Genomic DNA, 27168 nt, shown 5'->3' with positions numbered 1-27168 from the left:
GATATAGCAGGGACTGCAAACTCTCATTCATAAGACCGGGAGTTCGGACTCGGACACAAGTAATACCCATAATAAATAATATAATAATAAAAAAAGAAAAAAAAAAGGAGAGCAATGATGATGACGACATGTCAAATCGGTAAAATTACCGAATGAACAATACTGAGCTCTCCAGAAAAAAGAAAAAAAAAATACAAAAAAGATATAGCAGGGACTGCAAACTCTCATTCATAAGACCGGGAGTTCGGACTTGGACACGAGTAATACCCATAATAAATAATATAATAATAAAAAAAAGAAAAAAAAAAGGAGAGCAATGATGATGACGACATGTCAAATCGGTAAAATTACCAAATGAACAATACTGAGCTCTCCAGAAAAAAGAAAAAAAAAAATACAAAAAAGATATATCAGGGACTGCAAACTCTCATTCATAAGACCGGGAGTTCGGACTTGGACACGAGTAATACCCATAATAAATAATATAATAATAAAAAAAAGAAAAAAAAAAGGAGAGCAATGATGATGACGACATGTCAAATCGGTAAAATTACCAAATGAACAATACTGAGCTCTCCAGAAAAAAGAAAAAAAAAAATACAAAAAAGATATATCAGGGACTGCAAACTCTCATTCATAAGACCGGGAGTTCGGACTCGGACACGGGTAATACCCAAAGTCAAGAAGTAAATTACTGGGTGGGTGGTGTCTGGTCGGTGCTGGATTTCACTTTCCTTTCTTTTCTTTGGTCCTTCCTCGGGTCTCCTGACGGCCTTACGACTTAGAAAAGAAAAGACTTAAAATAATTGGAAAGAAAAGACTTAAAATAATTGAAATAATTGAATGAAAACTTTGCACTCTACCTTTTAAAATTCTATTTTCTTGTTAATTAATGGGAAAAAGACCTAAAATAATCGATTCATGGTTTTATGAATCGATATCACGCTCGAAAAGGAAAATCAATTCGATATTGATTATTCCATTTTTTAAAACCCAGCCCTACTAGTTTTTCCATTTCTGAGGTATGCACACCAGCTACTAAGTATTCTTGACAATAACTTTCGCCAAATTATAAGAACGCAAATTAAATTTGAGCACTTCAAAATAATATTTCTGTCTCCTGGAATGTTCCATCTGGTTCTCGAGCGACATAGGACCGGTCGGCTCACGGGCACGAGATGGGCCACTCGAGGAGTATTTATGTTGCTGTACCAGCTAGCTAAATTGATCCTTTCCTTTCTTTGGTCCTTCCACGGGTCTCCTGACGGCCTCACGACTCTGGCTGGAAGTGTTCGGTTTAGGTGAACGGTATGGGATTTTTTTTAATAGGTTTTAGGTGAACTAATGAATACACACACACTCGCACGCACGCACATACAAAAAAATATATAAAAAATAAAATAAATAAAGAAGAGCAATGATGATGACATGTCAAATCAGTAAAATGAACGAATGAACAATACTGAGCTCTAAAAAAAAAAAAAAAAGAAGAAATTATTAATTTTTTTAATAGGTTTTAGGTGAACTAATGAATACACACACACTCGCACGCACATACAAAAAATATATAAAAAATAAAATAAATAAAGAAGAGCAATGATGATGACATGTCAAATCAGTAAAATGAACGAATGAACAATACTTAGCTCTAAAAAAAAAAAAGAAGAAATTATTAATTATTTTAATAGGTTTTAGGTGAACTAATGAATACACACACACACACACGCACATACACATTTTCACCCACACACAAAAAAAATAAATAAATAAAAAAAGACAGCAATGACGATGACGGTAAGATCAAATCGGTAAAATTACCGAATGAACAATACTGAGCTCTCCAGAAAAAAAGAAAGAAATGACTCCGCCCACATCCACCTGCGGACCAGACCCTCTTCCTTCCCAAGCAAAGCTATCTTTGTTTCTTCTTCGAGCTCGCTCTACCCTGGAGCATCAACTCTTAGGCCCTTAAGCTTTACATGAAAGGTTAAGGGAAATGGCAATCATAACGGTAATATCCATATCAGGATACAGCCCGATACATCTGCCGGCCATCTGACACCGAAGCACACCATTCCCATGGGGTTAGGCTCAGCCGGACCTGGAATAAGTAGATCGGTTCTTCCCACCTCAGCAGGGTATGCAAGACCTAAATCCCCACGGCAAAGCTTTGTAACTGTAGGTCGCCTGCCGCTCAAAGACGGCTGGGCTTGCCTCAGGTTCAGAAAGCGGATGAACGGGTAGGATATTACTTTGTGTTATTTACCGCCGTTTCCTCGTTCATCAGTCAGGGAGCTTCTTTGATTGGCTACTTCCAGTCATATGGTCTTTTTAGCTTTGTTCTTACTTTATATTCAGTTTTATTTGAACTTTGAACTGTTTTTATTATTTTTTGTCTTTTAGTTTTTAGCTCCCGTGTTTCCTGGGTGCCTTTCCTCACATGGTTTCTCTGTGCCCAGCCATGTTTTTTTTGTTTGGGGGGGTGGGGGGATGTGTGTTTTTTTTTCTTTTTATTGTAGTATGGATGTTTTCATTGTTTAGCACCTTGAGTACCTGGAGAACCCACGGGGTCAAATTTGGCCCCTTTAAATTCTGCTACTCAAATAACAAATACTTTTTTTTTTTTTTACAAATTTAACTTCAAAAGTCCAGAGTGCCACTTCTGACCCCTGCATGGGGCCATCTAGTGGATGAATATTGCACTTACATGAGCCAGAGTGGTGGTGACAAGATGGCTAAAATGCAACAAATAAAACAAAAAAATTATATTGTTCAATGGAGCTGTGTATTTGATTGATTATTTTCTTAAATTCTAAATAGTTTACTGACAGTTTTTGTTATTCTGACTTTTCGAAATGATACCCCTAAATCCCAAAGGGTCAAATTTCGCCCTAATCCTAAATTAGGGAATACATTGAAAAAACATATATTTTGGTGTTCAGTAAACTTATTATAGCAGTCATTTAATGTATAATTCCTAATTTTCCAAAGAAGAAAAGGGTTCTTGGGTTCTCCAGGGTTAAAGTTTGATTGATTTATTGACTTTCAGTTACATCACAGTCTGCGGAATCAACTGTTTTAGGAAACGTTGGCTGACCCCACACACAAAGATTTTTGGTCGTGAAAATATTGAACACGTTCATTATTTAAGATTGATTCCCCCCAACTCGTTTTTAACACACCTCAGAAATAAGGATAAGCTTATAAGACAATCTTATAAGGTAAAAGATTGTCGGTGGTTTGGCATCCTTGGTTGGTTCGAGACAAAATCGGGACACAAACAGCCTGATTTTCTTCACGTGTGACCGGCCTTAGTACAAAAGCACTCAGAGCACTCAAGTCCCAGTCTGTGACGGTGGCTTGGACAACGCAGGATCACCACCATTACACGCATCCTCCCATAAATGCGCAATTGATAGAAATCAGTCAAGGTCTAAACATACGTTCAAGAGTTCAAGATACGGCCATTAAAAATATATATATATAAAAAAAAGAGAGAGCAATGATGATGACATGTCAAATCGGTAAAATTACCGAATGAACAATACTGAGCTCTCCAGAAAAAAAAAAAATTAAATTAAAAAAAATATATATATATATATATATATATATATATATTTTTTTAAATTAAAAAAAATTTAAAAAAAATTAAAAAAATTAAATATAGCAATAAAATTTTGCCATTTTGTGTTTGGTTCCGTTTAAAGAATTTGATGAATAATGTCCCTCCATCAATAAACTGTGTGACTAGTTTGATAAGGACACAATAAAACGGGTGAAAACATACATTTTCATTTCCGCCTTGTCATTACACTAACTATTCTTTATGAAAGTGCAATCAATCACAGCAAACAATTCCGAGCGTTAATACCAAACTTCAAGCCTTCACAGTCATGATGAGCTCACCAACTGACAGATGGTGTTTGTTACTGAAAGAGAATCCTCCTTTTCTGGCTGCACGATTCGCAGACCCTTTATTCATTTTTATTTCAATTTTTTAGCCCTTTCACAGGATGTGTTTGTCCATGCGTTAATTGTTAACCGTCCACAAAGTTTAATTTCATTGAAATGTAACTTTTTCTCCAGGCCTATTCTGGTAAATCTACAGCGAAGACCGATGTGAATGCTGACAGGCAAAAGCGTTTCACTTTTAATCCAAAGCCTTCCGACGTCTAATCTCCGTTATTACTTGCGGGGGCTAATTTACCGTGCAGCCCCTGGGAGTCATTTACCAATTAATACATTAATGAGCTAGCCACAAATAAACAGTTCAATCATTGTAGAGCAGACTCTTGGCTAGCAGAGTCAAAAAAAAAGCCATCGGCAGGCCACAGAAAAGAACCACAGAACCTGAGCCTGATAGCTGCAGGGGTGAGGAAAGCTACGGTTCACTGCAGATTCACTGATTTATTCTCCCGGCTTGGCCATGACAGCTCTTAATGTGCAGGCCTTGTTTAGTTGGCACATAAAGTACACTAACATGTCTCCAGGCAAGGGTAGGTTGTGAATCGTGATTAAGCAGGCAAGGCATCATGCAATGTGACTGTACATGCAAATTGGGCAAGAGAAAATAACGGAGTTCCTCATTTTGGCCTTCAAAGTTTTAGAAAGTGTGTTTGTTTATATTCATTCACATTCATGCTTGCGTTCACGTTTTATTCTTGCTCTTGCTTTTATTGCATTTAACAAGAGCTGTTCAGGGCTTTTTGCTATGTTTGATTTATCTCAGACTTAACACTCAAAAAAGTGTCTTGGCGTTACCATCTAGTCATATCACTTATTTGTTTATTTAAATGTGTTTAATATATGACATAATTGATTTAGTCACGATATCACAAATGCATTTAAATTGAACATTACATTTCTAGTTGGGTCGAAAATAACCCAATTTGATCATAAAATTTTAACCTATCTTCTTGGGTCATTTTGACCCAACTTTCTGGGTTATTTTGGACAAAACAACCCAATTTTGGGGATGGGGGTTGTTTTGTATAGGACTATGATTTATTTTGGTTGTTTTAAGAACAACCCAATTTTTTCGGTTGTTTTTTATTTTAGTACAATGCCAAAAGTTGGGTCAAATTGACCCAAGTAGATACTTTGATTTTTACATTTACTTTTATTTGTTTATTTAATTTATTTATTTTTCTTTACTAATGTAAACTGTTTGCTTAAATCAAAAAAAAAAAAACTTTAAAACTGCAGCTTATAAGCAGCTGGAATGGTCTCCATCATATATTCTCTCACTGGTGGCTATATGTTATTATTGTACAATTTTATAATGATGTACAATATAATCAATTTGTCTTCTTTATTATTTATTTTTTATTTATTTTTTTATTTTTTTTATTTCTTCGATGGCTGTTCAGAACAGATTAATGGCATTTCAATACATTTCAAAGAGAAATTATGTTTTGAGATACAAATTTGAGTTGAAAGCAGGGTCACAGAACAAATTAAATATTACAATGATATGCTGTGACATAATAAACATGTACTTTATTTAAATGTGTGCACATGTTTATGTCTTGCAGGTGTCCTTGTGCCACCAGAAAGATGCTTATATACTGTACTATGCATGTATGTATGTATGTATATACATCCCTCCATTTTCTTAACCGCTTGTCCTCACAAGGGTCGCGGGGGTTGCTGGAGCCTATCCCAGCTGGCTTCGGGCAGTAGGCGGGGCACACCCTGAACTGGTTGCCAGCCAATCGCAGGGCACACCGAGACGAACCATCCACACTCACAATCACACCTATGGACAATTTGGAGTGTTCAATTAACCTGCCATGCATGTCTTTGGAATGTGGGGGGAAACCGGAGCACCCGGAGAAAACCCACGCAAGCACGGGGGAGAACATGCAAACTCCACCCAGGAAGGCCGAAGCCCGGACTCGATTTCACGTCCTTTCATTATTTATTTATTTATTTATATTTATTTCATTTCATGAAATTTTTAGTGCGGTACATCGTCACGGTCATTGATTCATTATTTCTACCATTTCCATTGTATCAGTTGTTTACTGCACCATGAAAAGAAGTAGAGCCCATAAGGTGCGGGGTGCAAATTCCAGTCTTTTATAGCAAACACATTCTTCGCAGTCAAGATGGCACGCTGAAATGCGAGTGTGGACAACGTTATGGGTGACAACACATACCACAGTGTTTTTATTGATATTGATTCAGCCGCATTTATTACAGCCAAGCGTGAATGAAGAGAGGGCGCAGTGGGAGGCTGAAGCTGCAGGCGCGTTATGAGCCACGTGAGATATGGCCATCGGGTACAATCCCAACCTGAGCAGTTCCTGCTGCTGGTACCTTTGGCAATACTAATTCAACAACTGAAACACTTTTTTTTTTTTTTAATGAAAAGAGCTTCAGTGAAAGCCATATTTGACAAAAAAAAAAAAAAAAAATCTCTACCTTTGGTCAAGTCCACACCTGGGTGTCATTTTTACAAATTATGTAAAGTGTTGGAAATGATGCCGTTTTTGGGGTGTGCTGAAAAGTGACGATTTTGGACGTGCAAAGTTTTGGCCCCACGCCAGCGATATGCACAAACTCATATATCTATCTCAAGGATGGGCAACTGGCAGCCCACGGGCTCACATACGGACCGGACCACACGCTGAGTGACCCCTTGATTAATTGAAAAAATACAAATAATAAAAAATAAATAGATACAGTAATTTCTTTGTTTTTGGTTGTTTTTTTTACAAGCCCAAACAAATCTAAAAAAAAAACAACAAAACCCTGATGAATGTATCATATATGCTTTCTACTAAAAAGATGAGATAGCTCTTAACTCATTCACTCCCAGCCATTTTCACTGAAGCAACCCCCTTTGCTCCCGGTTGTTTTACTGGAGTTTGACTGATTTTGCAAGGCCCACAGAATATTGTGTTCTATTGCTATAAAAACATGGAACCTACCAAAAGAAATATTAGAGTCTCTTCTTTAATCAGGAAAAAAGTATATTAGTTTCCTTTTCCGTTTTGCATCAATTAGCATTGGAATATAGCTAAGTTTCATCATTATTCACAAATCTGTTTAAAACACTGGGAAAAAGAGCTTGTTGCAACATGGCCCTGGTTGATCTCTTATACTCTGCTGCCACTTGGTGGCCGTTTTTGTAATAACTACCAATGCTTCAAGCATTCTCTTCAACAAAAAACATATAAATAAATCTTTGTGACCATGCTAATATTTAATATAGAATGTTTTTATACGTTTTGGGGAGCAAATGAGCTAATATGAAAATAAAAATGCACTGAGCTGTCACCGTGATACAAATGCAATTATGCCATCTAGTGGCAGAAAAATGAACTCAACACAAATAAATATCACACTCATTCATTTTAACAAAACGTTATGAATTATTATGAAATTATTGTATCAATGACTAAAAGATGCAGTCATATTTCAACTAGTTTAACATTTTCTTCCACTTTTATGTTAAAGGTGCATGTCACAATATTGACGCAAATTGGAGTGTTAAAATAACCATATTTTTCACCCACACATGTTTTAAGAATCGTATAATGGACAGGAGGCACTGCTGTGGCACAATGGCTGTTGCCCCTATTTCCCTGTAGAGTGAAATAATGATCGGGTGTTCGGGACCGAATCTTACGCTTTTGTGAAGTCAGGCGCGTGCACGCTTTCACGCTCGCTCCGTGAAAGCGCCGGGAAGGCGGAAGAGTTTCGGAGTGTTTCTACGAGTCTGTGGTAAAAGACATGTGTGTGCCATAGCGGATATAAAAGTGTGTCAAAATAATAATAAACCAATACTGCCGTGCGACCCTCCGTCTCCCGGTGGCTCCTTTTATTCGACCATCGGGCCGACGGAGGTGACCGACCGAGGGAAAATTCTCCCCTGCGTCCCCGACCACGGTCAGAATACCGAGCAGGAAAGGATAACACCGTGTGGTGTGACAAAAAGGGCACAAGCGTCGCAGAAGGACGTGGATCAATAATGGAGCAATGTTAATATTGGAGTAGGTGGAAAAACCTAAGAGGATGAAACGGGACCCACAGCTTACTTTCTTCTTGCTAAAAAGGTAAGACCTCGCCACGAAAATGCGATAGGGTGTATTTATGATAAACAATGCACAATAAAACTTAACACTAACTGGGCTTCCATTCCGCTTTTCACCAGAGGAGTCGCAAATCTGCAAAAAGTCTGTATCTTGCGACATGGACCTTGAAAAAAAAATATGAAAACGTATTTAAAATATTTTATTGTACATTTAGAACAGATATAAAATTTGCGATTAATTGTGAGTTAACTATTAAAGTTATGCGATTATTTACGATCATAAAACTGAATTGCCTGACATCGCTACTTTTTGTAAAGGTGAAACGTCCTCAACAAACAAGCAAACCACACCAGCATCTATCGAAATTCAAACACAATCTGCTTCTTCCTCTGGCCGTTGAATCGGTGGAGGCTGATGTCTGCGGATCTCACTCTGCTTCATCTATCCTTCCTTCCTTTCTTTAGTCTTTCCTTTGGTCTCTTGAGGTCTCCCTAATTTGTTGGAATTTAGATGTTTCTGGGGTTGGTGAAAGACTCTGGATTTCACTTTCCTTTCTTTTCTTTGATCCTTCCTCGGGTCTCCTGACAACTTCACGACTCTAGCTGGATTCTGAAGTATTCGGTTTAGGTGAACGGGATGGGATTTTTTAATAGGTTTTAGGTGAACTAATGAGTACACACTCACACGCACGCAAACATGCACACACACACATACACACCCAGATACAAAATAAAAATTAATTAAAAAAAATATATATATATAAAAAAAAAAGAGCAATGATGATGACATGTCAAATCTGTAAAATTACCGAATGAACAATACTGAGCTCTCCAGAAAAAAAGAAAATAAAATAAAAAAATGAGGGGGCGGTCCTAAGCGTGTCTTGGGTTGGACTCAACAAGGAAGTCTCGACGATTTGCATTGGAGAGCTCCCGCAATGGACGACTAACTTGTCCACTGTCACCTCGGCTTGTTGTCGAGCAACTCAAGTCGCAAGTTGTGGTGACAGACTAGAGGACCAGATAGTCGTCCATTGCTGGAGCTCTCCCATACAAGCCGTCGAGACTTCCTTGTTGAGTCCAACCCAAGACACGCTTTCGACCGCCCCCTCATTTTTTTATTTCATTTTTTTTTCTGGAGAGCTCAGTATTGTTCATACGGTAATTTTACCAATTTGACATGTCATCATCATTGCTCTTTTTTTTATATATATATATATATATATATACGGTATATATATATATATATATACGGTATATATATATATATATATATATATATATTTTTTTTTTTTGTATGTGGGTGAGTATATGTGTGTGTGTGCGTGCATGTATTCATTAGTTCACCTAAAACATATTAAAAAATCCCATACCGTTCACCTCAACCGAACACTTCTAGCCAGAGTCGTGAGGCAGTCAGGAGACCCAAGGAAGGACCAAAGAAAGGAAAGGAAAGTTTACTCCTCGAGTGGCCCATCTAGTATCCGTGAGCCGACCAGTCCTATGTCACCATGAATTCCAGGAGACAGAAATATTATTTTTAAGTGCTCAAATTTAATTTGCGTTCTTATAATTTGGTGAAAGTTATTGTCAAGAACACTTAGTAGCTGGTGTGCATACCTCAAAAATGGAAAAATGATATTGATTCATAAAACCATGAATCGATTATTTTAGGTCTTTTTCCCATTAATTAACAAGAAAATGGAATTTTAAAAGGTAGAGTGCAAAGTTTTCATTCAGAAATAAACACTTCATAAACACTTTATCTATACACATAAAATCCTTCTTAATCAACACCTCTGGGCTTCTGTCGTAGTGATTTTGTCCTCAACCACTACTTTGCGTGCGTGTGAGTGTGTTAGTTCACCTAAAACCTCTTAAAAGGTTGTTCGCCGAGCCGCTCACTCGACCAGTCAAAGGCAGTTTGCAACGGTGGAGTCCAACCCAAGACCCGCTTAGGACCGCCCCCTTCATTTGAATAACATTTCATCCTGGCAGTATGGACCAAAACTGCCAAAATTAAAAATAAATAAATGACTAAATAAATAAATGACTAAAAGACAGAGCAACGATGATGAAATGTCAAATCGGTAAAATTACCGAATGAACAATACTGAGCTCTCTCAAGAAAAAAAACACAAAAAAAACAACAAGCAAAGGCCAGTTGGCTTGATTCAACCTTTGCGGATACGTCTTGTTTTAGTTTTGGAATTAAAGCGTTGTAGGACACATTAATAAGTTAGTTGGTGGCATTGTGAGACTTTTCCCACAACATCAATGCTCCAATATCGCTCGCGTATCCCGTTGTGAGGTCGGACTTACATCTACAGGGAGTCTGCTTGGAGACAACTTGTATGGCTTCTTTGTCAACACAAACCTCTACGTGTGCAGCTTTACACAACAACCTTGTTGTATAATTTATTGGAGTCAGTAGACACAAAGTATCCGCACACAAAATGTGTGAAATCCATTTGCTTAGTATGCAGGAGGTCCAACAGTGCGAGACACATGCTTCCCATCTCCTCGGCGAGACTTCCAACATTTCTATCGCATCCAAGTGATAAAAGCGACAGTCAGTCTGCTCTCTGTAGATTAGTAACGTTCATTAGTTTGCTAATGAAGTCTCTCTTGCCAGAACAATGGGCGGCCATGCCCCCTTTTAACATGGACCTCGGGAGTTTGTCACACCAAACAGATGGACGGGAAAATGACTCTACAATTGCGAAAATGACCCCAAACTCTTTTAAAAGATGAACAACTGTATTCAACCCTGGAGAACCCACGGGATCAAATTTGGCCCCTATAAATTCTGCTACTCAAATAACAAAGACTTTTTTTTTTTTTTTACAAATTTAACTTCAAAAGTCCAGAGTGCCACTTCTGACCCCTGCATGGGGCCATCTAGTGGATGAATATTGCACTTACATGAGCCAGAGTGGTGGTGACAAGATGGCTAAAATGCAACAAATAAAACAAAAAATATATATTATTCAATGTAGCTGTGTATTTGATTGATTATTTTCTTAAATTCTAAATAGTTTACTGACAGTTTTTGTTATTCAGATTTTTCGAAATGATACCCCTAAATCCCAAAGGGTCAAATTTCGCCCTAATCCTAAATTAGGGAATACATTGAAAAAAAAACATTGAAAAAACATATATTTGGGTATTCAGTGAACTTGTAGCAGTCATTTAAATGTATAATTCATAATTTTCCAAAGAAGAAAAGGGTCCTTGGCTTCTCCAGGGTTAAGTAAAAATAAAAATAAAAATAAAATTAAATTAAAAAAAGGATAAAAGAAATTGTCTTGAGCAGAATGCCTTGTAAAAGACAGATCGTACTATCATTTTCATTTCAGCCTTGATTTTAGTACATAGACTCAGAAATATAAAAAATGTCAATAACATTTTCATAAGCTAACATTTTGTCAGTAAAATAAACTAAATGTTCACTGATTGGTCTACTGGCCTCACCAAGTTATTGATTTAAACTTAACGCACGCAGTGAAGGATTTTGTTCCGTAAATCTCACTCACACGGTGGCTTTGATGGATTTCCCCCTGCTGTTAGGGTAGCGCGGTGCTGCTACCGATTGAGCTAGAAGAAAGGCCAGCATGTTTTATCCACATGGCAACAAGGAGCCGGGCCAAAAGGATTCGTCCGGGGCAGTGCGGAACCGGCAGTTTAATGGCTATTGATTGTTCAAAAGGGCTACGTGGTCAAACTGCTACATTAAGTGACGTTCGGGATTCAAAGTGAGGGAACAATAATTATTCATTTGAATATTTGTTTTTTTTTTTACTGGTGGCTGGATTCGTACACTAAATGCACTTTCACAAATTTGTTTATCATTTTATCCGCCGAATTCTGAATCACTTTGAATGGATGACTGATCGTTGATTTGCATAAAAATCCAGTTTGATCATGGAGCGCTTTTTTCTACACCATTTGTTGTTCAAAGCATTTTACCCTCATATTCACTTTTTTGAAAACATATCGGAGTATAGAGCAGCCGCGCCAACCTACGAAAAATGTTCCATTTTAGCTTAAAATAACTTACTTTGAATGGACAGTGTGCAATATTTAGCACCATCTAGTGGTGAAATAATTTCTTCACAAAAACAAAAAGATGTATCACTTCAGCGTCGTTTAAAAAAAAAAAAAAGATCGTAAGTCTAGTAATCGCTAATTATATTACATAGGCTACTGTCGAACCCAATGTGTTGATTGCTGCTTATCTTCCACAGCTGGGGGCCTGCAGGTGGTCGTCGCTGAGTTCCCTGATTCGGGCTCTCGCCGCTTGTCACCTTCTGTTTTGCTTCAGCAAGCTTCTACTAGCTTTTTGCTACTAGCTCCTCCCGCTAGCCGGTTTTGTTAGCCACACCGGCCTATGGCTCCGACTAACTACTGCTAGCCGCTCTTGTTAGCTGCTCCGGCTAAATCCAGCCCGCTTGGTCTTTAGGCGTCGCTTGCCAGGGTTCTCACCGGCTGCCAAGTTGCGGTCGCTCACTGCTCACATAAAATAAGAACTAGTAGTAGGCTTGCAAAGTCCATCCATGTCGAGTTTGTCATAGCAGCTAGCTTGCGCTAAGCTAACCCGGGGTAAGGTTTGTCTCTCTAGTCCTGCGTCCAAATTTGCAAACTCCCTTTGTGGATAGCGCTAGTGGCCAAAAGCAAAGTAACAAATAATTGATACACTTCCTAGATGGACTTTATATACTGATTTCTTAAAAACAGTTTGATATAATGCTTATTAGCCGGCGAAACATTCCCATACACACGCAAACATTTCGGAGTATTGCTCTCGAAGAGCGCATGACGGCGCACAACGCCGCTGTGCACTCCCCAAATACGTGACATCACACGAGTTGCCATTCTGACATTATTTGAGCAAACACGACAATATGCAATATTCATTTTTACTCAAATCCAAATATTCTGATAGCTTTTTACTATTTTTAAAATATTATAATATATATATAAGAAATAATAAATATATATATTATAATTATATATATAAGTTCTAGGTGACGGGTTATTTCAGCATGAATCGTGTGGTGCCTAGGGCCCTTTATTTATTCGTTTTTATTTTTTACTACTAGCTGTTTTCACTGAAGCAACTCCATTCGGCTGTTTTACTGGATTTGGACAGATTTTGCAAGGGCCACAGAATATTGTGTACTATTGCTATAAAAACATGGAACCTACCAAAAGAAAGACTGGAGTGTCTTCTTTCATCAGGAAAAATATATATTTCTATCTCTTTCCATTTTGCAGCAATTAGCATTGGAATATAGCTAAGTTTCATCATTATTCACAAACCTGTTGAAAACACTGGCAAAAAGAGTTTGTTGCAACATGGTTCTGGCTGATCTCTTATCCTCTACTGCTACCTGCTGGCCGTTTTTTGTAATATCTACCATTGCTTTAAGCTACCTCCTCAAGTCAGAAGCTGCATCAAAGCCTTCTGTATGCAGAAAAAAAGGAAAACATATTAAAAAACATATTTACGGATTTCAATTAGTTAAAATAGTTGTCTAGTAATTTGATAATTGATTACTTGTCAATGAATCGATTAATTTTGACAGCATTTTGTCATCATTATTTACAAATATGTTTAGAACTGTGGGTAAATGAGCTTTTTTTCCATCATGGCCCTGGTTGATCTCTTTTGCTCTGCTGCCACCTGCTGGCCGTTTTTGTAATAACTACCATAATCTTCAACCATTCTCTGCAGTTGCGAGGCTGCATCAAAGCCTTCTGTATGCTCTAGCATAAAAAAAAAAACACATTAAAGAAACTTCTTGAGGTCACTTAAAACAATGAAAATAGAACGTATTTGTACGTTTTTGGGAGCAAATGAGTTTTTAATGTATTTATTTATTTTTACGTATGTTGACAGTTTTTTATTTATATAGTTGGTTTTACTAGATTTTGTATGATAGTGTGTGGATCTCAATTTACAGCACTTTGGAAACGCTTGTTCATAAAATGTGCGATGAAAACTAAAGTGGATTGGATTCAGCTGTGTAGTTTTAGATAGCAATGTAATGTGTTGTACGTTTGCTCCGACTCAAACTCGTTTATGGATTAGACTGTCATAGAAAACAATATCAAAGCTAACACAAGCCCGGACAACACCGCACTTCATTGCGTGTTCACCCAAAAGACGGCAGGCTTGTCGTGTCAAGTTCTGAAGAAACTCCTGAGAGCCATTTGAGAGACATCAGGGTGTGTTTTTCAAGAGAAGTGAGATGTTGCTCCACATGCACGCAAACGTGTGGGCTTGGTGTGCGTGCTACTCACAGGTTGCGTCTTGACCGTCTCCCGAGGCTTGACATCCGTCTTCGTCATCACAATCTGCGGCACTGCCCTCCGTCTCCCCGCTGCCCAGCTCCTCCCAGGCCTCCATCTGGCCCAGATTCGGAAATCTCTCCTGGGTCTCCTGCACCACAAAGCCCACGACAAAAGAGCTTGTTACATGCTGGAAGAGCAATGATCATTTGACACAAAAATGTAGTCATGTGAGAAATAATCCTGCAAATCGTATAGTACATAGGAATGCTCGGATTCCTGGTTTGACGGTTTGTTGTGGTTTAAAGAAGTCAAGGTTTCAATAATGGCTAATATTGGCTGTCAGGGCAACATTTCATTTCATTTCATTAATTCATTTATAAAAGAAAAAAAACAATATCACATAACATGATTGGCTGCTTGCAGAGTTGTGTAAACGAGCCGCCACTTTGAAATTAATTGCCTCCAAGTAACTTTTTTTTTCTCTTTTTTCCGCGAGCAGGGAGGGGAGGGGTGAGAAGCTAGCCACAGTGGGAGGGAGATGAAAGAGACGCGACTGTTAACAGGCATTGTCCTAAAAAAAATTAAATAAAAAATGCTCTAGCGGATACTAAAACATGAGTAGCCCACGCTTCTGTTCTAAAAATAGTTTACCAGGGATAGGACACTGTTACTTACTAATTAAAACAGAAGGAGGTTCATATTTATGCATTTATTTATTTAAACCTAAGATTCTTCTGTACCAAAAGTTCTATATGTTAAAACATAAAATTGATTATGTTGAGGAATTTTTTTTTTTATTCACCAATATATAAGGTACATATATATATATATATATATATATATATATATATATATATATATATATAATGATAATTTTAGGCCTGTAATTTTAATACGTGTGATACCATGATATTTTTCATGGTTATTATATTGTCAAAATAAAACATATAATATCGGCCCATGCATAAATTAATAGTATGCACACTATCGTAGGCTATGCAAGTGTTTAAAGAAGGTTTGCGGTCCTAATATTTTACAGATTTATTGATTTTTACAGTTAATAACTACTCAGACTCAGATTTATTCTTGTCACAGAATGAAATGTCAAAATGCACAGCATAGAATAAAAACACAAAATAGATTTTAAAAACAAACAATAATGAAAAAAAAAAACACTTATTTATAACATCAGGTGTAATTCCACTGTTGACCACTAGATGACAAATTTAATTTGGGATGGTGTAAATTAGAAAGAATAAGAACAAAACAGGAAGAACTGTATTTCAGCACATTTTAACTTTTTTGAAAATTATTGAACGTCATCTGCTGTAATCCTGCTTTTTACGCTTACAGGAAGTCACAGTCTAATTTTATAATGTACATCCTTGGGCATAATGTTTAAGTGGGTTTGTATTATTTGAAATGTGTTAAACAACTTAAACACATTAAGCGCTGTGAATGCTATAAAACATGCCTAGAGCGTATTTCAGTATATTCTATATTGCAGATTTCACATATTGCAGGGCTGGACTGGAATGTATTACTGTATAGTGTAAGTCAAGGTTTGCTCTTTAGGAATTCATGTTTTTTTCTGGTTGAACTGATACGTTGCTAGTCAAGTTTTTTTTTGCTTTTGCCACAAAATGGTTTAATCCCTATCCCTTACAAATAGCAATGGATTATTATATACAATTTGCACATATATAAAATGTTAAATTTTTAACATGAATGCCATGGCAAATTCAAAAGACAACTTTTACGCTTTCATTCACCCGGTGCTTGAAGAATCATTTTAAAAAAAAGCAGAATAAGACATTTCATTTTATCTTAGGCAGGCAGTGTCGTCCATAAATTATTAAAAGAGCCGGCAGGGAAAATATTTAGTCGAGCTGCCAACAACGTGACATGAGCAGTCAAGCAGTGTTTAAAAAATAACGATGGAGTGGTTTAACAAGTGGTACGGCACGCTGAAGACGAACAAATCAAAGACATGGCTTCTTTTTTTTTTGTTGGTTCATTTCATTTGAACTACACGATAAAAACTGTGGTTGTGAAGTCACACAGATAAATGTGTCCAATAACAGAGATATGGCAGTGATTTAGAAAATAAGAAAAAGGATAGGAAAATGAATTTTTATATCTTGTTTGTGCAGCTCAGGAACAACCTCCTCAAACAAAAACAGATTGCGCAATAACTGATTTGAATCACATAACTGGAGCTGCTTTCACAGTAAAATTGGCGCATCAGGATGTAATAGAGCCAGCAAAAAAATAAAAAAAATAAATAAAAAGGATGTAATAGAGCCAGGATTTATTTCAACGGGACATTGCTGTATCTAAAGTGCACATCCAAACAACTATTGCGGAGCACCCTGGACGATCCCTGGACCAGACCGGAGTTCCGCTCGGGTTCCTCGTGTGAACTCCTCGTAATAAGACGTGCACGTGTGACGGTATCGAGTTTCCCTCGACACACGCCGATGGGACTGAGTTGCTTTATGTGAGTTCACGCTCTAATTGCGATACACGACACGGCCCTTGTGATCACTTGATCTTCGTGGATTGCCCACTCATTTACACACACATTATTTACAGGCACTGCAGAGTTGACGGTAGCGCTGCCTGGTCAATGCTAATGTCCTGACCTGTCCGCATAGAAACTAATTCGAACTCAAATGCAAAGTTTTTTTATTTTGTTGTTGTTTTGCTCGGTTGTGTCATTTCTTTGTAAACTGCAATATAAAGTTGACGAAACGCTGCTGCAAACAGATCCACACATTGTAGTTCAGTGATGTGGTGAACGATTTCACAGATGCAACTGCCAATCAAAAAAACGCATTAGCTTTCACCCTCCAAAAAAAGCAGTTTCCATTTTTAGTATACACTACACTGGAAACTTATAAAATATAATAATTGAATACTGTATTTGATAATTAATAATTTCACAAATAGTGAACATCCACATTTCTCTCTCTCTCTGAAAACTTATAAAATAAAAATAATTTAATGTGTTTGATGATTAATAATTTCACAAATAGTGAACATCCCCATCTCTCTCTCTCTCTCTCTGAAAACTTATAAAATAAAAAATAATTTAATGATGTGTTTGATAATTAATAATTTCACAAATAGTGAACATCCACATTTCTCTGTCTCTTTCTCTGAAAACTTATAAAATATAATAATTTAAAAATGTGTTTGATAATTAATAATTTCATAAATAGTGAACATCCCCATCTCTCTCTCTCTCTCTCTGAAAACTTATAAAATAAAAATAATTTAATGATGTGTTTGATAATTAATAATTTCACAAATAGTGAACATCCCCATCTCTCTCTCTCTCTGAAAACTTATAAAATAAAAAATAATTTAATGATGTGTTTGATAATTAATAATTTCACAAATAGTGAACATCCACATTTCTCTGTCTCTTTCTCTGAAAACTTATAAAATATAATAATTTAAAAATGTGTTTGATAATTAATAATTTCATAAATAGTGAACATCCCCATCTCTCTCTCTCTCTCTCTGAAAACTTATAAAATAAAAAATAATTTAATGATGTGTTTGATAATTAATAATTTCACAAATAGTGAACATCCACATCTCTCTGTGTCTTTCTCTGAAAACTTATAAAATATAATAATTTAAAAATGTGTTTGATAATTAATAATTTCATAAATAGTGAACATTCCCATCTCTCTCTCTCTCTCTCTGAAAACTTATAAAATATAATCATTTTATCATGTGCTTGATAATTAAAATTTCACAAATAGTGAACATCCCCATCTCTCTCTCTCTCTCTCTCTGAAAACTTATAAAATAAAAAAATATTTAATGATGTGTTTGATAATTAATAATTTCACAAATAGTGAACATCCACATCTCTCTGTCTCTTTCTCTGAAAACTTATAAAATATAATAATTTAAAAATGTGTTTGATAATTAATAATTTCACAAATAGTGAACATCCCCACCTCTCTCTCTCTCTCTGAAAACTTATAATATAAAAATAATTTAATCATGTGCTTGATAATTAAAATTTCACAAATAGTGAACATCCCCATCTCTCTCTCTCTCTCTCTCTGAAAACTTATAAAATAAAAATAATTTAATGATGTGTTTGATAATTAATAATTTCACAAATAGTGAACATCCACATCTCTCTATCAGCCTCTGAAAACACCCCTTTTTCCTCATTTTTGTCACCATCTGGTTCGACCTTGACAATCACACCATGTTTTTGTGGTTAAAAAAAATTAAAAAATAAAATAATAATAATAATAATAATAATACCGCAAAACCTATTACAAGGTTGCAGTTTTTCAGAGACAAAAACACAACGTTCACAACCGAAACATAAGCAGAGCTGCAGTGTTGCAGGACGCATCGCTCAGCATTAGCGAACAGCTCATTATCCTGGATGCCAGAAATGTTGTGAGCCCATCCCCCGTACCTCGTACCTTTACACACATGCTGCTGAGCTGGGGAAAAAAAACATATGAATGCCAGCTTAGATAATGAGCGTAAAAGCACCTTCTACAAATTGTATTGTCGATACTAACATGCAAGTGCACATTTAACTCCTGGGAGCGCAAAATTTGAGAGAAAGACACAATTACAGCCGTAAGCAATTTCCATTTCTCTTTGCAGTTTTCTCTCTCCCGGCACGGGGCCAACTAATGGGACCACCCGCTGACCCGCTTTCCTGACCGACAACATGAAGTTACTCTTTGTTCCGTCACTTCACGTCAGACAAGAAGCTCTCCTGACACAACAACAAAGGCATCCTTTTCACAAGGTCGGAGAGTAACGCGAAGGTTCGATGTGAATGGAGAGTGGAAGGCAACGAAAAAACAGCTTGCCGTGTGCGTTTGGTTTAGCGCGAAGGAAGATGACAAGGTCAACTTTTCGTTTCGTCTTAAGCGGACAGAAAAGGTGACCGGAAACCGTCTTGTTGTCGTAATCCACTTTTGAAAATGTTACGCAACATCTCCCAAGATGATAAACAGTGCAGTCCTTGCGCTATTTCAAAGAAATATAGTGTTTTTTTTTTGTTTTTTTTTTGGAGCGGTATTTAAGGATTTGCTCAAATACATTCTACTTTTTCTTCTATTGTGGAATTAAAAAGTGTAAATAAACACATAAATCATTTTTGGGTCAGGTGGCTTCCTGTACTTCAATTTAACACGCTACTCTAAATGATCAAATATTGTATTGACATTTTTTTTTTTCAGCAACAAGTCGACATACCGAGGCAGACAGGAAAAATAATTTATGTTGCTGTACCAGCTAGCTAAATTGATCCTTTCCTTTCTTTGGTCCTTCCTCGGGTCTCCTGACGGCCTCACGACTCTGGCTGGAAGTGTTCGGTTTAGGTGAACGGTGTGGGATTTTTTAATAGGTTTTAGGTGAACTAATGAATACACACTCGCACGCACGCACACACACACACGCACATGCACATACTCACCCACATACAAAATAAAATTTAATAAAAAAAATATATATATTAAAAAAAGAAAAAGAGAGAGCAATGATGATGACATGTCAAATCGGTAAAATTACTGAATAAACAATACTGAGCTCTCCAGGAAAAAAGAAAAGAAAAAAAAAAGCTAGCTAAATTGATCATTGTGACGTTTTAAGAAACAAATCACATATTGTAGACTACAGACCCTTCTCGTGTGACGTCACGTTTGTGTGCCGCCCATGCTGGAGGACAGCCGCCGACACAAGTGAATGAGAAATCAATTTGTGAGACGAAAAAAAAAAAAAAAAGGTGAAACAGTTTCTAAATCACCCTTCAAAAATAACACGGATATGTTCAGCTCACTTTATATCAGGTAGTTTTCTTTTTTTCAAAGTGGGTCATAACATTTGATTGTAAATTCCAAGCAGACGCGACAAATGTGCCATATGAATAAACCTACCTTGACTTGTGTATATTGCATATCATACAATTTTTTTTTTCTTTTCTTTCTTCTCATAATTATTCAAGTTTGAACAAAAAGTTTACTAAAAAATGTTTGAAAAACTGTGGGACACGTGATACATTGGGAATAATGGTGAGTTATAATTTTAATTGTACAGTTCGATGCCACTCTGTCAAAATATATCTTTACGTCAAACGGGTCCATGGCGCAACAAAGGTTGGGGACTGCTGTATTGTGCTGAAAAAAATCAAATAAAGATAAAAATCAATGACATCCTTGATTAATTGAGTTCAATGTGACTTTTATCAGATTATAATGGAATACCAAAAAAAAGTCATTCAACCCTTAAAAAATAACTAGAACTAAAATAGGAAAAAAATCATGAATGAAACAAAAACAAAACTGCTTAAATTCTCACTTTGAAGTCAGAATTCTGAGAATAAAGTCAGAATCCTGCCAACTTTATTTTTCTCTTCACTGAACCTAATCCTCTTCTGTACATCTATGATATTTATTTGACAAAGTTGAAAATAAAGGAATTTTTTTTTAGTTTGTTTTAATAAACCAAGATGTATTTTTATTTTTATTTTTTTTAACTTTGAAATGAGAATTCGAAGAATAAAGTCAGAATCCTGCCAACTTTTTTTTTCTCTTCACTGAACCTAATCCTTTTCTGTACATCTATGATATTTATTTGACAAAGTTGAAAATAAAGGAATTTTTTTTTAGTTGTTTTTAATAAACCAAGATGTATTTTTATTTATTTATTTTAAACTTTGAAATGAGAATTCTGAGAATAAAGTCAGAATCCTGCCAACCTTTTTTTTTTTTTCCTCTTCACTGAACCTAATCTTCTTCCGTACAGATGAGCTTTCGGGTTTCATTTTAAATATGTTTTTGGGTTAATTTTACTTTACTACACAACACTTAATGACCTTTTTTTTTTATCTAGCACTCAAGAACGTATATAAAAAAAAACACTATTTAAAACTAATTAAAAAAAATAATACAAAAAAATAAATAAAAAATAAAATATAAATCGCACAGCTGTCTGAAAAGAAGCAGGTGGATCCTGTCACTCTTGTGTGACTGACGCCATTGCACGCCTTTTAGCTTGCTGCTAAACTTAGCGTGACGTGATTCTCACTTGTTAACAGTTTACGGTGTGAACATTGCAGGTGTATACAACTGGGAAATTGAAAAGAATGACCGATACGCCACCCGCCCTTCAACCGGGAGCGCAATGCAATGTCTGTTCGCAGCCTCACCGCTACCGACAGATACAAGTGGGAAAAAAAGAGGGAAAAAAATGGCAGTCGTGAAACATGTGGTTGAATCTGAGTTAAAAATCTAAAACAGATCAACTGTTAAGCAAAATGAGTGGGAAGTCACACAGGTAGATTCTGAAATATGAGGCGGAATAATGGTTCAGTAGGTCAAACTTTTAGCTCTTTCATCAATGAAGAGTTCCATTTTCATTAAATAAACATCGTGAAGTGTTTAAAAATGGCATTTTGTAAAAAGTAGTCAACAAAGATGTCAGTAATTAGCTCGGAATATAGCCAACCAATCGCTGATTACCTCGCCGGTAATTTGTTGTTTTGATGAATTCATTGTTTTAATAAGGAGAAAAAAAGCACATTATAATTTTGTAATATAGAATAATTAAATAGAATGTAAAGAGTTAAACGTATTATGTATCATGCTTTAAGGCTGCAATCCAGTTAATTGTGCCGCTCCTTTCCTCCCTGCCTTGGCCACCAGGAGGCAGCACTCACGCAAACAAAAACGGAGAACAGTACTTCTTCTTCTTCTACTGTAGGGAATCAGTAAGATGCTGTAATATTCGTCATTTTTTGTAGAAAATACAGAATATAAGCCTGTGAATATAGTTGTTAAATTACCATCATTTTCCGTGAATAACACGCACCCTGATGTTTTTTTTTTAAATCAGCCTTTAATAAAAGTTTTTTTTTCTCTGTACTTGTGTATACTACAGTCGCCCGATTTGCTGGCATCCTTTATTATACTGGTCAACATTTTTTTTTTTGTGTGTGCCAAAGATATTTTAATAGTTTCTGGGTAGTTATGGGCTGCTGAGTCTGACAATGACATCCATTTTGTTTCTTTGAATTGGCTCTAGTTTTAGCGATATTGATGTTTTTCGTTTGGGAATATCAAAAATGTGTGTTGTTTATTGTACAATAAAAGGGAACATGCTTGTTGTTGTTTTTTGAATGTTTTGGTAAATGGGCTGCTTTTTATATAGCTATGGAGTTAAATTAGGGTCAAAAGTTTTGTACTTGGAAAAAATAAAACTTGAAACTGAAAATTGTCATCCAGAAAGTAAAATTCTTCAAATGTTTAAACTGAAAAATTTTCCCAGGTTCAGAAAATAAAAACCCTGCCACAGTTAGCCCCAGGTGCTAGCTAGCTAGCTCCCTAGCGGTGGCAAATCCTGGTCCAGAAAGTAAAAATCTTCAAATGTTTAAACTGAAAATTTTTCCCAGGTTCAGAAAATAAAAACCCTGCCACAGTTAGCCCCAGGTGCTAACTAGCTAGCTCCCTAGCGGTGGCAAATCCTGGTCCAGAAAGTAAAAATCTTCAAATGTTTAAACTGAAAAATTTTCCCAGGTTCAGAAAATAAAAACCCTGCCACAGTTAGCCCCAGGTCCTAGCTAGCTAGCTACCTAGCGGTGGCAAATCTAGGTCTAGAAAGTAAAAACCTTGCCGCAGTTTGACTTTAGCCCCTGATGCTAGCTAGCTCCCTAATCGGTAAACAAGCATCATGGGAGCTAGCTGGGGAGCTAGCTAGCACTTGGGGCTAAAGCCAAACTGTGGCAGAGTTTTTACTTTCTGGACCTGGATTTGCCACCTCTGTTTGTAACACTTTAATTATGCAAGTTCCTTTTGGATGAAACCAAATTTATTAAATTAGTTATTTTAAAATTGAAAAAAAAAGATGCAAATGTATCAATTTAAACACCTCAAAATTAGCATTCATCTCTCTTTTTTTACGATTATGCTGATTTTGTAATTGTGCAATGTAATAATTGTAATTGTAATTGAATTTTGATTAATTGCACAACCCTACCTCAAACCGCTTTCTTGGCATCAAAATGTGTGTTGACCAGTATTAGCTGTCTGCGGTGTTTAGATCTGTGTTTTTATGATGTTTTGCAATATGTGTTAGCATTAAGCTAAGTGGGGCATTTTTTTGATGAGTTGTTAATTTTTTCATATATATATATTTTTTTTTTCTGATTACGTTCTCATTTCAGCCTGTTGACAGCCTTTTCTCATTTCCTGTTTCGGCCAACTGAGGCAGCAACGTGATATTCTGAAGATGAACTATTGATTGGGGAGCTCGCAGAAGACACTGTGACCTTTGTGAAAAAGAGATGAGGTATTTATACATCGCATTCATCAGGATGTTTCGGCGCTAACCGAAGATAGAGTGTGAGAAGAAAACTGTTTGCAGAAAGTCAGCGAGATGAACCCATTGACTTTTTTTTCGGCTTACACACGTGCATGAGTTCACAATTAAACAGTCAGTTCGACAACAACGTGTTCTAACCAAGAGCACCCTGATGAGCGCTTGCGTATTACGCTAATAACAGTGCCTTGAAGTATCCGTTTAACACAATGGTGCTTGGCCCAGCTGTCCCTAAAGCATTATAATTAGAGAGGAAATCAATTAAGGCGCCGTTGCCGTGGAAACCAGAATTCTTCTGCTAGAAAATTGCTGCTTGGCTGGTGTCCAAAGCAGTTGGCTACTTTTGTTTTGAATATAGAAAAACAGGCAGTTTTTTGGGGGGGACTTTCAACCCCCAATTGCGAGTTTCAAAGGAACACGCATGGAAATCATTTAGTGGTTTCTCGACAACAATTCTCATTTCTCCCAAGAGCTTCCATGAAATAAGCACAATGTACCATAACCCACTGACTTCTTCTGTATTTAAAATGTTTCACACGCCGCAAATGACGTGGGAAATGAAAGCCAATTTTCACCATCTGTGTCAAATTGACAGTAGCAAAAAGCAAATTCAGTACTCATCCGCTATATTGCCCCCCCCCCCCCCCCCCCCAGCTTTTCACAGTGTCTTTTTTACAGATGTATATAATGAATAACATACGAAGGTCATTTGAGGAAATGAGTTATTTCAGAAGTGTGTATGTGTGTATAACTTTTACATGAACTCATTCACTGCCATTGACGGCTATAGATGTCAAAAATTAATTTAAACAATTTCAATTAGGTTTTTTTTTTCACTTTTATCAACAAGAGTATGAAAACCTAGAAACAATTTTTTATTGTACATTTATTACAGATCTAAAATTTGTGATTAATCGTGAGTTAACTAGTGAAGTCATGCGATTAATTACAATTAAAACTTTTAATCGTCTGACGCCCATCCGTCCGCTTATCCGGGGTCGGGTCGCGGGGGCAGCAGCTTTAGCAGGGAAGCCCAGACTTCCCTCTCCCCAGCCACTTCAGCCAGCTCATCCGACGGGACCCCAAGGCGTTCCCAGGACAGCCGAGAGACATAGTCTCTCCAGCGTGTCCTGGGTCGTCCCCGGGGCCTCCTGCCGGTAGGACATGCCCGGAACACCTCCCCAGGGAGGCGTCCAGGAGGCATCCGAACCAGATGCCCGAGCCACCTCAACTGGTTCCTCTCAACGTGGAGGAGCAGCGACTCGACGCTGAGTCCCTCTCGGATGAGCGAGCTTCTCACCCTATCTCTAAGGGAGAGCGGACGGACGGACGGACGGACGGACGGACGGACGGACGGATAATAAATAATAATAATTAATTGCATGACTTCAATAGTTGACTCACGATTAATCACAAATTTTATATCTGTTATAAATGTACAATACATTATTTTCAAGGTTTTCATAAAAAATTTAAATGAATTGAAAAAAATGTTGAAGTAATAGAAATAGTTTAAATGAATTTTTGATGTCTATAGTCGTCAATGGCAGTGAATGAGTTAAATTCCATTTAAAAAAAGATTACTAAAAATTAGGGGTGTCAGTCGATTACGTTTTTTAACAGATTCACTAGTTAACTCAAGATTAATCGCAAATTTTAGATCTGTTCTAAAAATACAATAAAAATTCTAGGCTTTCATACTCTTGTTAACAAAACTGGGGGAAAATGTTAAACTAATAGAAATAGTTCAAATGAATTTTTGACGTGTATAGCCGTCAATGGCAGTGAATGAGTTAAAAAAATAAATACACCATTAGCCATGAATTTGAACAAGTCAAGTTAGCTCAGTCCTTAGAGCAATTGCCTGCCACCGCGGAGAACCTGGGTTTGAACCCTGCTTGCACCTCCTTTTAGTACATTCCATGGTTTGATACCAACTGATTATCATATCAGGAAATGGATCATAATTTCTCTGAAATGATTAAATCCCACCTTAGACAGATTGCTGTTCAAGTTTAACCACAATTATAAAATTGTAATTTTAATTTAATTTATCTTTCAATTGACTTCATAAGCACATGCATTCAAATCTTAGCATTCAGCTAATAGCATTTAGCATTTTCATGCAATTTCTCCCGAAATTGCACTTTGTCTAATTGAATTGAAATTTGAACCTCATTCCTTGCCTATTTACATTTTATAGCATGTGCATGTACATGTGTATTAGCTCAACCGATGAAATAATGTATATTTAAGTAGGTTTTTTTTCATGAGGTTAAAGATTTGGAAAGCAAATCACACTTGTTGAACTTCACCATTTTTTTTTGTCTTTTGAGGAAACTTTTTTTTTTGGAAGGTCTGGAGATTCTACTGAGGTTTGACTCTAAACTCAGTGACACTAAGCTTTTTCCCCCCCCATCATTATATTTATATATTTCCACGTAAATTAGTCGTAAAACCGATCCAGTGACTCGCATGACCAAATCCCTCGTTACTTTTCTCTTTTACAACAATGGAGATGATTACAAAATCAGAGACCAGAAATAGCGCATATTGGGGGAAAAATGTCTCAAGAGGTTGGCGTCATGCCTCGAGCACGTTCAAATAACGGTAGTGAGTCCGTCCCACACCCTTGCACTGCAAGTCAGTGCAAGCTTGTGCTGGAAAGCGTTTGTGACAGTTTATTGGCCACGAACTCCGGGAAGCATCGCGAGTCAATCACACCCATAAGAAATGCCTGGCACGCCTTGCACTTGTCAGGCGGAGCTGACTGCGTCCGTTTCAAGTATGTACATGCGAGTTTACTTTGGCCTCACTCTGGCAAATGAGAGATAGCGCCAATTGATGAATAACGTGTTATGTGAGTTCAGGTGTGAGGGTTGCACGAAACCTGATCATCTTACAAGGACTTTGCTGACATGAAGAATTTGTGTCAATTGTCATCTTTGAAAAGTTATCAACTGTAAAAGTCATACTAGCACCGACTTATACCAGATTTTTTTTTAATATATTTCTCAAATCCCAAATTTATAGGGGTGGGAATCTTTGAATGTCTCACGATTCGGCCTGAGATTCGATTCAGAATTGATTTTCGATTAAGAATGATTTTTGATTCAAAATGATTTGATTGACTGATTTTTGTTTCAATCTATAGATGTGCAAGGAATTGTAATGATCTACTCCAGTCTGACTCGCTAATGCTAATTCGCGCGCTACTCTCGGCACTTTTATCACTCAAAAGAACGGCTCCACGCTGCAAAAAAAAAACAACTTTTATTGGAATGACTTGATCGTGACTTTTTCCTTCTACTCTCTAATGTGGCTATAACTTAACAGTGTATTAGACGGCGTGGAACCACACTGCCCCTCAGTGGCCAAACCAGGTACAACATGAACAGCGCTCCAAATAAAGGCACACACAGACAAAGGCAAGACAGTATAAAATAATTTAAAGAAAA

The 27168-nt window shown here is 36.8% G+C and overlaps 1 protein-coding gene across 2 annotated transcripts in view; it reads right to left on the bottom strand.

The window, feature by feature from the left end:
- Positions 1-27168, bottom strand: part of gpc5c (glypican 5c) — a 190715-nt gene that overhangs the window by 16482 nt on the left and 147065 nt on the right. For both annotated transcript variants that reach the window (XM_077557509.1, XM_077557510.1), the window contains exon 8: positions 14348-14486. In XM_077557509.1, the coding sequence (XP_077413635.1) occupies positions 14348-14486 (139 nt within the window). The remainder of the gene's footprint in view (positions 1-14347; positions 14487-27168) is intronic.

This window comes from Vanacampus margaritifer, chromosome 2 (assembly GCF_051991255.1).
Source record: "Vanacampus margaritifer isolate UIUO_Vmar chromosome 2, RoL_Vmar_1.0, whole genome shotgun sequence".
NCBI lineage: Eukaryota > Metazoa > Chordata > Actinopteri > Syngnathiformes > Syngnathidae > Vanacampus > Vanacampus margaritifer.
The sequence above is the reverse complement of the archived record's forward strand: the minus strand, read 5'-3'. Positions and strand labels throughout refer to the sequence as shown.